Source organism: Callithrix jacchus, chromosome 15 (genome assembly GCF_049354715.1).
Source record: "Callithrix jacchus isolate 240 chromosome 15, calJac240_pri, whole genome shotgun sequence".
NCBI classification, from domain to species: domain Eukaryota; kingdom Metazoa; phylum Chordata; class Mammalia; order Primates; family Cebidae; genus Callithrix; species Callithrix jacchus.
The window spans coordinates 44,380,955-44,394,408 of NC_133516.1; the positions used below are offsets into that span (position 1 = coordinate 44,380,955).

The following is a 13,454-nucleotide window of genomic DNA, read 5'->3' on the forward strand; positions in this document are numbered from 1 at the left end:
CTTTAGGGGACAATCTGGCAGTATCTGTCAAATTTCAAATTTCAGTCAGCAAAATATTTTTTGAAAATGTATTCTATTGGTATCCATACATATACAAAGAAATAAATTCAAGGCTATTCCCTGAAGCATTGTTTATATAGCCATAGATGAAATAATCTAAAAATTAATCAACAGAGGATTTATTAAATAAAATACATCTACATAATGGAATATAATGCAGCTAAGTAAAAAGAAGACAGCTCAGTCTAGAGTCATATGAACTAATCACCAAATATAATGATTTCAGGCACCATGCAGAGAAGTGCATATATAGTAGCTTCCAATTGTGCTTTTCTTTTTTTTTTAAAGAGGGGGAATACGGTGGCTCAAGCCTGTAATCCCAGCACTTTCGGAGGCTGAGGCGAGTGGATCACAAGGTCAAGAGATCGAGACCATCCTGGTCAACATGGTGAAACCCCGTCTCTACTAAAAATACAAAAAATTAGCTGGGCATGGTGGCATGTGCCTGTAATCCCAGCTACTCAGCTGGCTGGGGCAGGAGACTTGCCTGAACCCAGGAGGCGGAGGTTGCAGTGAGCTGAGATCGTGCCATTGCACTCCAGCCTGGGTAACAAGAGCGAAACTCCATCTCAAAAAAAAAAAAAAAAAAAAAAAAAAAAGAGGGGGAATATACACACATGTGCTTATATATGCTATGTTTGTACATGTAGAGAATATTTGGGGAAGGATAACCATAAACTGAAAATAAGGTATTTCTCTGGGAAGATATACTAGAGTGATATAGAAGAGATAATTACTTTTCTCTATATATCCATTTTAACCTGTTTTCACGATGTGCATGAATTTTTAAAATTAAAAACATTATTAAAAACAAAGGATAACACTAAAGAAACAAAGAAACAAACCAAACAATGGTGAATGGATAAATGTAAGACCAGGATTCTAAACTGGCTCTGCTAAGTGTGGGAAGAATTAGAGCATAGAAACACTCTCCCATGAGGTCCAAGTGTGACTTCACTGCTCTTGGGCCATGTAGATGCTGCCTATGAAGATATTGCCAGCAGAGGGTGTCCAGCCAGCACAAGGGCCAGGCAGGCCAGCTTTATTGCAACCGGCGGACAGTTTCTTTGGCACAAAGGAGTGGTATACTAGCATCTAGGGGAATGTATGAGGGGCCTGAAGAAAAGAATGAATCATTATGAAATAAGCGTGTGTGGACTGTGGCAAGCCCATGGCTTTCGCCACCAAAGCAGAGCCCAGGGTTTTATTTTTGTGTAGGGACAACAGAGTGTAGTACAAATAGCCCTGGAGATGACACAACACAATTCCTGAAGTAACTGAATCCTCTGGGCCTCAGTATGCTCCTCTGTACAAGAGAGGTGATGACTGTGGCTACCTTAATAGGGTGGTCTTGAGAGAGCTGAGGGGCTGTGCAGAAAGTCTTTGGGACAGTGGCCTGGCCCATGCTTGGGCCCTGACTGCTTGGTGGCTCTGGAGGAGACTCCTACCTTCCATGGGAGTAAGTTTTCTCATCTATAAAACAAAGGATTTCGATATGCCAGTGGCTTTAACTTTTCTGAGTAGAAATGGCTTTGAGAAGTTGGTGAATGCTTTGGTAGCCAGTCCAGAAAAATGCATATAGGCCTAGGCACACACACATTTGTAAACTATTTTCAGGCTGGGTGCAGTAGTTTAGGCCTATAATCCCAGCACTTTGGGAAGTGGAGGTGGGTGGATCACTTGAGGTCAGGAGTTTGAGACCAGCCTGGCCAACATGGTAAAACCTTGTCTCTACTAAAAATACAAAAATTAGCCAGGTGTGGTGGTGTGTGCCTGTAATCCCAGCTACTGGAGAGGGCTGAGGCATGAGAATTGCTTAAACCCGGAAGGTGGAGGTTGCAGCAATCTTGGGCAACAGAACGAGACTGTCTCAAAAAAAAAAAAAAAAAAAAAAAAAAAATTCAGGGCAGCCAGGGTCTTCAGAGGCTCGCTGTGGACCCAGGTTGAGCATCCTGGGCTGGTCAGTTACACTGGTTCTTTCTAACACTAACATACAGGGTCTCTGAGACTCATGATTCTTAACATCTGCCTTCCTGGAAAAGGAGAAGTTTGAAGAAAAATGAAAGGCAGGATAATTCCTCCACTCTATGTGTGTCTCTCTTTCCCTAGGGACAGAAATGAGTACCTATCATATCTCAAAGAAAACAGCTAAACCTTTTTTTTCTTTCATCATCCCCTCTCCTCCCACTTTTCTGGGTAGGGACACTGTTTTTTGTTTTTGCTATTAGCTTTCTTTACTTTTTCATTTAACTTCCATCTATGGTCTATGCTATAGTAATATGACTCCAGGTTGATTCTATAGAGGTAAGCCAGATTGGGAAAATGGGGAAAAGAAAGGAAGAGAGAAAAAGGAAGCACAGGAGTTCTTGCTGGCACTGTGAAGTGTGTATGCCTGTGTGCTTGTTTGGGGTGGTCTCTCATTATGCTATAGATGGTATATCAGAGGCTCAGAGAGATTGCCTTGGCTGAGATCATGTCACTTTCAGGAGTGATTACAGATTCAACCAATATGAAATAAAATTTATTGAAAGTCTGTGTTCTGGGCTCTGGGTATAAGGTAGTAAACAAAATAGTTTAGGTTTCTATCTCTGTAGAGGTTTTATGGTCCAGTGGGGCAGACGGAAGTCTGAATGTCTGTCAATTCTGTTTCTTTCTCTCATTGGCAATCAGTTCAGTAGTATATGTGAGCGAGGAGCTGAGATAGCAAATGAAGGGGCTGTCAGGAAAGGACTCTCCGAGGAGGTGGTTTTTATATAGAGAAGGCATTTATGCTTTTTGAAGGGTTGGGAGGTAGGGAGAGGACAACGGGCAGAGAGGAAGCCCCCTGAGGAGGGAAGAGAATTTGGTTTATATGAGGGATTGAAATTTGGACAATGATGCTGGGACTGGGAGGAACGTGGCAGTGGATGGGGGTGAAGAGGTGATCAGAAGCCAAATTAAATGAGTGAATTCAGATTTTACCATAAGCAGGTGGGGTCATTGGCAAAATCAACTTGTGAAAATATTACTGGCTTCCTGGTACGGAGTCAATGGTTCATATGCAAAGAGAAACTTCACTGTTATCTCAGTGGCTCTTAAGGGAGTTGGTACCACCACCTCTCAGGGGTGTCTCAGAAATTTTAATGACATTTTGATTGACAAAATAATGGTGTCAGTCCCTGTTGGCATTGAGTGCATGGGGCCAGGGGTGCTAAAAATCCTTCAAGGATGCTCCCTAGTGAGGCATCTTCCTGAGTCTGACTTTTGAATATTCCCATGGGATATTAGCAGAGGTGGAAAAAGTCTGTTTATAATGAACTACGTGGAGATCCGAACTCTTGTCTTAGAATTTCAAATCAAAGTCTTTTTGGCACATTTCCAAGGAAATCAAGGAAACTTTCCCAAGTACTGTTTACCATTTCATTAAATCAGTTTACTGATGCTCAGGCTTGGGAGTCACCCATGCAGCACACCTCCACATCCCACAGTGGATTTTGTAGCTGTCACCTTCACAGTGACTCTTCATATGGGAGCAAGCAAAGCACTACTCCATTTGGTCTTTGAGTATTTACATTTTGAAGACTTTTTCCTATTAATTTAGTTCCCTTTGTTTTTCATGTTGACTTTAACAGTCAGGTGGGTAGGCAGTTAAATCATCTAAGAATTCCACTTTAAGACAGTAGAAGGCATTACAAATCTTAACCCTAAAGGATGTTTGGGTCTGATAGCATTGAGAACTCCTGCTCCATATCCTGTAGCGCACACACATGTTAGCCCAGCTTTGTATAAGAGAATCTGAGGCTCAGAGAGGTTGAGGAACTTGCTCAAGGTCACCCAGCTAATTTAGAGTGGAGCCCAGGATTTAATGTTCAAAACTGAGCCTCTCAGCACGTGGCAATGCTGCCTGTGCAGTCCCGTGCACTGGAGACCTAGCTGGGGAAATCCACTCTTTGGAGTTCCCTTGTGATGGGAAGTGCTTACCCGCCCAAGCTCCTTGTCCTCCAAGGCCAGGACACCTGTGCTCTCTGTGAATAGCTTCACCTTTACAGCTGGCAGTGCATGGGTTGTAGAGAAGTCACCTTGGGTGCCCCAGCTGCAGAAAGAATCAAAGAGGTCAATGTAGACATATCTGCCTTGGCGAGCCTAAACTATTCCCTTGTTCCCAGGTCAGGTGAATGCAGGGTTAACCAGAGGCAGCATCGGTTGTCACATCCTCCTCTCCTCCCCTCCAAAGCTTCCAGAGTAACAAAAGTGTTAATTAACTTGTTAGGGAAATGCAAGACAGATGCTCAGAAAGTTGCCATGGTCTTCATAGAGCACTAAAAGGAATCACTTGAAATCAGCATAAATTCAAGTTGGTGAGAACTTGTCCCTGTGCATTTGCCATATCTATAAACTATTCCAGGGCAATCACTAATATTTCATTGCATCCTTTGACTTCTTTGTTTGTGGAAACTGCAGTTCTAGATTTTGGGATGGGGCTTCATTTGGTTCAAGCCAACACCTGACTTTCAAATGAGACTTCAGCAGTAGTGGTGGGGAGGTGGGGAGCCCATTTCCACTGGCATTCAAAGAGGAGTTGAATAAGGAGATTATGAAGCTCCATCCTGTCAAGGTCAAAGAGAGACTGGAAGGGACAAGGATGAGAATGTGGGAAATGCCATTCCCTGCTCATAGTCTGTGGATATCTGAGTTTCAGTTTTTCCCAGATGGAAGCCTGGCTTACCCAGAATCTGGGTATAGCACCAGGTGTGGCTCACATGAGCCCCTGATGCACCCCTCAAATACAGCCTGTTCATTCACTCATTATTATTTTTACAGAGAACTCAGCGCTATCCATTCTGTGCCTGCAAGCAGAGTGATCTTCCAGAAGTGTTAACTGGACTGCACTGAGCTCCAGGTCCATGGCACCTGTTTCACTGCACTCAAGGGGCAATCTGGACCCCTACCTTTGGACTGCCACTCATCTGCTCCAATGTCACAGGCCTCCTGACTCTGCCACTTCAGGCCTGTTACACGTATGGCTCCTCTGTTGGCAGTGTTTCTCCCCACCCTACCCATTCACTGGGCTACCTCTTTGGGGCTCAGCTTAAAAGCCACTGTCCCTTGACCTCTCAATCTAAACTGTGTTCTGGTATTAACCTCTCTTTGGTATACTAATTTTGCATCCTAGCAATCACTGGATTTGTAATTATTGATTTGTGTCACTGTTTTATAGCAGAATCCTCTAATATTTTGTAAGCTCCATGAGCACAGGGACTGTGTGCTCACGTTGCACAGCCAGAACTTAGAACAGTCCTGGACATATAGCAGGCACTTAACAAGTATTTGTTGAATAAATCAATGATGCCAAATATAATGTCTTTTGCAGAACTAGAAAACATCATAGATACAATTTTATATAGAGAAATTTTTAAATTTTACTTTATACAATGATCCACTTTCATACTTTAAAATGCTTATTATAATTTTTAATGACTCTATATTTTATATATGTACCATAATTTATTTAGCCATTGTTCTATTACTGAAATAGAAATGAGCATTAATTTTGTTTTGTTTTTTGAGACAAGTGTTTCTGTTGTCCAAGCTGGTCTTGAACTCCTGGACTCAAGCCATCTTTCCACCTCAGTCTCCTGAGTAGCTAGGAGTTAGATATTAGTTTTTGATTTCATCTCTGATTGTTTCCTTGGGATGGAGACCTAGCTGGGAGATCATTTCTTCATTCATCAACAAATATTTAGAGATGTTACACAGTTCCAGGAGATGTGCTCATCAATGCACACTTTCCAGGCTTGAGATGCCTATTCCCAAAATGCTTTACACAAAGGCAGCGACTCTCCTGCCACCATTTGGAAATGGGACTGCAAATCACAGGCTTCCTTCTTGCCTCAGTATCATTATTCACCTTTTCTTCTGGCCTATTTTATCATTGCTATTTTCATGGATATTTTGCTGACTACTAGTGGGCTTCAACATTTTACCCTGTGTTTGTTGGAAGTTTGTATTCTTCTTTTGTAAATTATGGAAACCTGCCTACTAGTCTCAGTGTTGCCTTTAATCAAATAAATCCTATTAGCTCAAAGACACAGGGACTCTAGTAAGAGCTGACAAAAGAAGAGCAGGAAAATTGAGATGAGGGGAAACGAGATCCATGGGGATCTCAGTGGATAAAACCACTGAGAAAGCACATCAGTCATAGTAGAGACAGAGAGGACATGGAGGAGGCCATGAGATAGGATAAAAAGTGACAGGTTTCAAACACATCAGCAAAATGTTTGAGGTACAGATAGAAACTCCTAAGTGGTTGTTAACAATAGCAGCAAGACCCCAAGATAGGGAAAGCTTTGTCTCAGTAATGGCAAGGGTTTTGAACCAGATATTTTTAGTTCAAATCCTGGCTTAGTCACTTGCAAACTATGAAATTTGGGGCAAGGACTTCATGTCCCCGTACCTCAATTTCCTCAGCTATAAAAGAAGCTTATTTCACAGACTAGCTGTAAAGAACAAACAGCTACAAGTTTGGAAGAGGTTGAGAACCCAACAAATGTTGGCTGCCTTCCCTTCCAAGTAAGGAGATGTATTCTAGTAATAGTGATAATTGCTTATCTATTTAAATTTACTTCCTTAATGATTAGTTGCCATGTAATAATGGTACATATTTATAGGTATGATGGTTAATACTGAGTTTGGATTGAAGGATACAAAGTATTAATCCTGGGCGTGTCTGCGTGGGTGTTGCTAAAAGAGATTAACATTTGAGTCAGTGGTCTGCACAGGGCAGATCCACCTGTAATCTGGTAGGCACAATCTAATCAGCTTCCAGCAAATATAAAGCAGGAAGAAAAACGTGAAAAGGAGAGACTGGCCCAGCTTCCTATAGCCTACATCTTTATTTCATGCTGGATGCTTCCTGACCTCGAACATCGGACTCCAGGTTCTTCAGTTTTGGGACTTAGACTGGCTCTCCTTGCTACTCAGCTTGCAGACAGCCTATTGTGGGACCTCGTGATCATGTAAGTTAATACTTAATAAACACCCATATATATATATAATACTTAATAAACACCCATATATATATATAATAAATATATATATGTGTGTGTACACACACACACACACACACACACACACACACACACACAGATCTTATTTTTTTTTTTTCCAGACAGCGCCTTGCTCTGTCACCCAGGCTGAGTGCAGTGGTGTGATCTCGGCTCACTGCAACCTCTACCCCCTGGGTTCAAGTGATTCTCCTTCCTCAGCCTCCCAAGTAGGTGGGATTACAGGTGCCTGCCATTATGCCTGGCTAATTTATTTTTATTTTTATTTTTAGTAGAGACAAGGTTTCACCACGTTAGCCAGGATGGTTGAGAACTCCTGCCCTCAAGTGATCTATCCACCTACACTTCCCAAAGTGCTAGGATTACAGGCGTGAGCCACAGCACCTGGCCCAGAGTGCTATTTTGATACACGTATTCAATGTGTAATAATCAAATCAGAGTAATGAGCATAGCCATCGCCTCAAATATTTATCATTTTTTGGAGTGTTGGGAACATTCAACATCCTCTTTAGCTATTTGAAAATATGCTAAAAATTATTGTGAACTATAGTCATCCTGTAGTATTTTAGAACACTAGAACTCAGTTCCCTTATCTTGTTGCACTTTTTATCCTTTGTGACATCTACTCAACACATATTTATCAAGTACTTACTAAGTATCTAACCCTGTGTAAAGAAAGCAAGATTGACATTGCCCTTTCTACTACACAGATGAATGGTAAAATAGCTATTACCACTGCCATTTCACAGATGAGAAAACTGAGGAGATACACAAAGATCTTGCTTATTTTATTCCAGGGAATCATGACCAAGTTGGGCCAGAACCCAAAATCTCATTTTTATAGCTTTTGCTGCTATTATTATAAAAATTATCAGTAATAAGCATTATTAGTGATTAGCAACAATGGCAAAAAATGTGACCATGAGTTTATTTATGATTAATTGTACTATTAATCTCTTTAGATGGCTGTGTGTGGTGCCTCGATCCTATAATCCTAGTGCTTTGGGAGGCCACGCATTTGAGAGTAGCCAACATAGAAAGACCTAGGCTTTTTATTTTTTTCTACAAAAATGAAATAATTAGCTGGATATGGTGATGCATGTCTGAAGTCCTAGCTCCTTGAGAGTCCAAGGCCTAAAAATCACTTTGGGCCAAGGACTTTGAGGTTATGGTGAGCTATGATCACACCACTGTACTCCAGCTTGGGTACAGAGCAAGACCCTGTCTCTACAAGAAAATAAATAAATAAAAAGAAAAGAAAAGACATCTCTTTGGGCATTCATTATACTTGGTCATGGGGATGAGAAAGATTCCTGCTGGAAACCAGAAGAGTTCTGAAATGAGAAGCTTTAACACTAAGCCGCAAAGAGACCTGAGCCCAGTGTCCCGGGGATACTCCACTGTGTGTTTCCATGGTACTGTCCTCAGTGTGTATGAATTTCCTGGCCTGATCAGTGGGTACCAACCCAGGATGCCTGAACCCCTGCTGCTAACCAAAGATGCACAGCTCATAAGGCGTGTAACATGCGTCAGACTGTGGGGCAGTCAATGCTTCCGAGAACCCATCAGCTGGACGTAATTCAGGCCGCTGGAGGCTGCCCTGACAACCCCTGTCCTATTGGACACTGAGCTGCTTTTCCCTTCTACCAGGTCCCGCAGCTGTACTTCCCACCACGACCCTTGGCTCACCTCAAGTTGTTAGGTCACTGATGAATCCCAATTTAACTATTTAACTATCAGATTTCAAAATGCTAACCTGGTCCAGTGAAGCAGGCAAAAAGAGAAGTTCCCTCATCTAATCAGGACTGGCTGTGTAATTTTCAGGGCCCTGTGCAAATAACAAAGGCAGGCCTCCTTGTTAAAAAACAAACAAAAAACAAACTCCAAAACCTCCAAAACAAAATACACAGAAAAAGTGCCATTCAAGGTACTAAGATATAAAGGATTTTTATTTTCATGAGTATTTCCTCTGCTCAATTGCACACTCCATTGTTCCATGGGATGTCACAAACACAAGCTTGAAGATAAAATGATTAAGAATTTCAAGATGGCAACAAAAGAGCATTAAACCAAATGAGGGCCCCTTCTGAATGTAGGAGCTGTGCAGCTGTACAGGTCACATGTCCGTCAAGCTAGCTCTGATCCAATGCCACCCCAGTCTGGTTAGCCTGGACTGAGGAGTAGGTGTTGGCTGGCACTGGCTGTTAACATGAAACTTCTGGTCTTAGTCACAGTCACTGGATTCTGTGAAAATTCTGGCCTCCTTTTGTCAAGGCTTCCTACTCTTAGGAAAATCAAGAAGGTTTAAATATTTGCACCCTTCCTTATCTTCCTCTCCCCTGTAGGAAAAAATGTCATGAAAATATTCATTCTTTGTCCTTTTCTAGCCATGGAGAGATATGGCTATATTTATCATAAAATAGCTAATATTTATTCAGATTACTACATGCTAGGCACAAATTCCTATCTCAAAAGTGTGACACAGCCACACATGCATTGATCATTTGAAAGCCTCTTGGTCATCTTGTGAAATGTCTACAGTTATCACCTCCAGAGTTATAAATGAGGCAAAGAGAGGCTGGGTAATGTGTTCAGGGTCACACACAGGGAGTAAATGTCAGATCTCACAATTCCAACTCCTAATCAGGACACCAAGTTTGTTGCCTCCCTTGCTCCTTCCCTCATTCACTGCTTTATGTTTTGATTAAATCAACATAAGTTATCTCTGTAACTCAAAGGGAAAGTTCTATTTCAAGACTTGTGGGACTTTGTGCCACTCTGCCTTTTTACTTTGAATTTATTTCAAATGTTCACACTTCACAGAGCGCTATATCCCACACAGACAAATTAGCCAGTGGAAGAAACCTCAAAAACCTTGGCCTTTTGGTGGGGCCACACACCCAAAAATGAATCTATTTCTCATTGTTACATTGTTCTCTGACCATTTCTTTGCCCTTGCTGTGCAATTGACTGTGGCTATTAAGATGAATACCTCTTAAAACTGAAATACAATTGCACTTTGATTTGAAAAGACCAGAGGTGGATGATATTTATTGCAAGCAGAAGTTGGAAAGGTTAACTGACTAACTTCTCTCTGAAGACAAAGTAGGTAATCTAAAATGGCTTAGGTGTCCCTATTCTGTGATCCCATCCTTTCGAACACTGTACTCACACTGAAGGACTAGCTTACAAAAATGTTAAAAATAAGCCATCAATTATTGAGTACCTATGGTTTGCCAGGCCCTGGGCTTAGTGCTTTTAATGAATTATCTCGATTAATCTTTCTGACAACTCTGTGAAGTATATTCTGTTATTTCCCATACTTTTTTAAATAGAGAAACTAGGGTTTAGGGAAATTGAGTAACTGGCCTAGGATCAGAATTGGCTTCAAACTCAGAGTTTCTGACTTCAAAGCCCACGCATTAAATCACAGGGCTTTACTGCGGTTTATTAAGAAAAAAATCCATATCTGTATCTCTCTTTCTCTCTCTCCATATATATATATATATATATATATATATATATATATATATATATATATATATCTTTTGCACCCAACACAGGACCTGGAACACAATAAACATTTCTTAGTAACTAGAAAGAACGGACAAATTCAGAATAACCATGTCACTAAATTCAGGGGATTGCAGAGAAATGGGATACATGAAATCACCAAAGGTGTGACTGTCACCTTCAACTGAGGGTTTTATCTCTTTGAGGAGTTTTTTTTTTTTTTTTTTGAGCAAACAAACTCTCTGAAATGCATACAGCAGCTGGCAGCATGCAAAGGATACTCAGCATATAACAGCTCTCTAGGGAGCAAGGCGTCAATCCATGAAGGCTGAGGGATAGCTCTCCAAGGGCTGGCAGTGATGTGGCTGCCAACAGTACAGTGATAGAAAGTGCCACCAAGTTACACAATAAGCTGCTGTTATTACTTTTGGTCTTTTCAGCCACAAGCACATAAGCAGAGACTGTAGAAATGCCATCACCCACAGGGGCATCTCCAAATATGAAGGAATGTGTATTGGGACATGTGTGTCTATTCCAAGCCAAATACTTCCTGTAAGAGGGTGGCAAATAAGCAGGTGAACAGCGTAATGACTAACCTAAACGTGCTGTATTGGCATCAGATGAGGCTCTAACGTTCACTGCTTAGAACTGTATCTCCAGTTAGTGCTTCATTTAGGAAACATGTCCTGAATGTCTACTGTATGCAAGTCACTGTGATAGGCACTGGTATGGATCCAAAGGTGAGTGAGATGTAAATTCTGCCCTCATGGATATTACATTCTTTTTGGGGAGATGCCACATGCAGAACTAACACTTATAAGGTATGAGAGTCCTCAGCTTTCACATCTATACATTGGGATAAGAATATTTATTTTTATTATAAATATAGCCAGATGAGCATAGTGGTCTGCACCTGTAGTCCCAGCTACTCAGGAGACTGAGGTGGGAGGATTGCTTGAGCCCAGGAGTATGACGCTAGCCTGGGCAACATAGTGATACCCTGTCTCTTAAAAATATAGAACTGACCCAGAGGATGGAGTCCTTGATGGAAGGATATGTAGGCTATAAGCTATTGCATATGCAGTGTGTACCTCAATACCTAGCATATAGAAAACACTAAAAAATGTAAGTCTTCATTATAGACCAGGGGTTGTTAAACTATGGCCCATGGGTATGGGCCTGCTTATGTATACCTCATAAGCTAATAATGGCTTTATTATTTCAAATGACTGAAAATAATAAAAGGAATCATATATTATAACACATGAATATTATATGGAAGTCAAATTTTGATGGTCATCAATAAGGTTTTATTAGAACACGGCTAGCTTACTCATTTATGTTTTATCTATGGCTGCTTTCGTGCAGCAATGGCAGAATTGAGTAGTTGTGACAGAGACCACATGGCCAACAAACCAAAAACTTTTACTTTCTGGTCCTTTATAGAAAAAGCTTGCAAATCTCTGTCATGCACAGTTAAATTGCTGAGTTGGCCTAATGGAAATACTTTTATTTTCGTTAGCAGATTAGCAGTATGCTCACCTGGGCATATCCATAAAGACAAACTGTACGCATGCACTTACAAGGACAGCTCACCCCGTGGGGATCCAATTTGCTGCTCCAAATTCTTCATGGAGTTCTTTCTAGCACTCTTAGTTTATTAGGAGATTGGGGCTTGTGTATCATAGCATTTCAGACACTTGGTGCCCAAATGCTGCTTCCTGATCCACTGGAGCTGGCTGACTCATTTAGTGGCACCATCATTATCAAATAATAAACATGAGTAGCAGATAATTCATATGTGGGGGGATGGGGTGACTTTTAAAGTCTCAGCACATTTTTTCTCCAAACCTGTTCCACAGTGCCACCACTTTGAAAGAGAACACTTTGATCTGGGGGAGAAAAGGAGGGAGAGGAATAGCGTTTTGGGAGAGTGGAGCTCAGGAGAATCTATGGGTAAAGCAACTTTGTTCTGTGTGTTTGGGGAGCATCTGCTTGATCGCAGTCACATCTCTGTTTACTATTTAAAGCCTCTTATTTGCGAAAGCCTCCTCAGACCATATGTTATCAACAAATGTTGCTAATCAAATACACACAGTAATTTTCATTAGAAAATTTTCTCCCCATGAACAAAAAACAACATTTGCCACATAGGGAATATACCTCCCAAAATGACAGTAAACATCCACTGCAAACCTTTGACAACAGAGTGATATTTATGAATGCATGTGTGAGTAAGCCAAGATCACATCCACGTTAGGCAAATAAGGACCCTTGGAGAATTGGATTCTGTGCAGGTTGGTGCTGGGGTCAGGGGTGGGGGAACGTTATTAGTTGCTATGGTGATGCTCAGCATAAGGCCATAATTCGTGTCTCAGAGACTGGATTTACATTTATTCAAGGTATATGGCTCACGTGAACTGGGTATTAAATTGGTGCAGTTCATAAAATTAACTGCAGGCTTTAACAAGAGAGAAGTGTCATTTCAAGGAATGAAAGTGCCGTGGTCCCGTTGCTAAGACGGAAAGTTAGTAATTGCCTGGAGACAGCTGCATTAAAATCTTCTGGCCTGCCTTTGAGGCAGACCACATGATATTCTACTCCAAGGGAATCAATTGTGCCATCGCAGTGTGTCCCATCCAAACTAATTGACAGGCTGGGCTTTGGGTTCTTTAGTGTACTGGAAAAGCTAAGCTACATCTTATCTACATAAGTGAGATGTTTGCTTTGTAGAAACTGGGCTGTCTGGGGGGCAGAGATGAAGGCTTTGGTTTGCCTCCTTGACATTTCGGCTGGAATGTCTCCTCTCCAGGAGTCTGAGATCAAATGTGTCCAAAC

General features: G+C 41.4%; 1 protein-coding gene across 26 annotated transcripts in view; it reads right to left on the minus strand.

Annotated features, from left to right (window-relative positions):
- CADPS (calcium dependent secretion activator) overlaps positions 1-13,454 on the minus strand; it is a 481,539-nt gene that overhangs the window by 189,030 nt on the left and 279,055 nt on the right. For all 26 annotated transcript variants that reach the window (XM_035276026.3, XM_078351389.1, XM_078351390.1 and 23 more), the window contains exon 7: positions 4,021-4,132. In XM_035276026.3, coding sequence (XP_035131917.1) covers positions 4,021-4,132 — 112 coding nt within the window. The remainder of the gene's footprint in view (positions 1-4,020; positions 4,133-13,454) is intronic.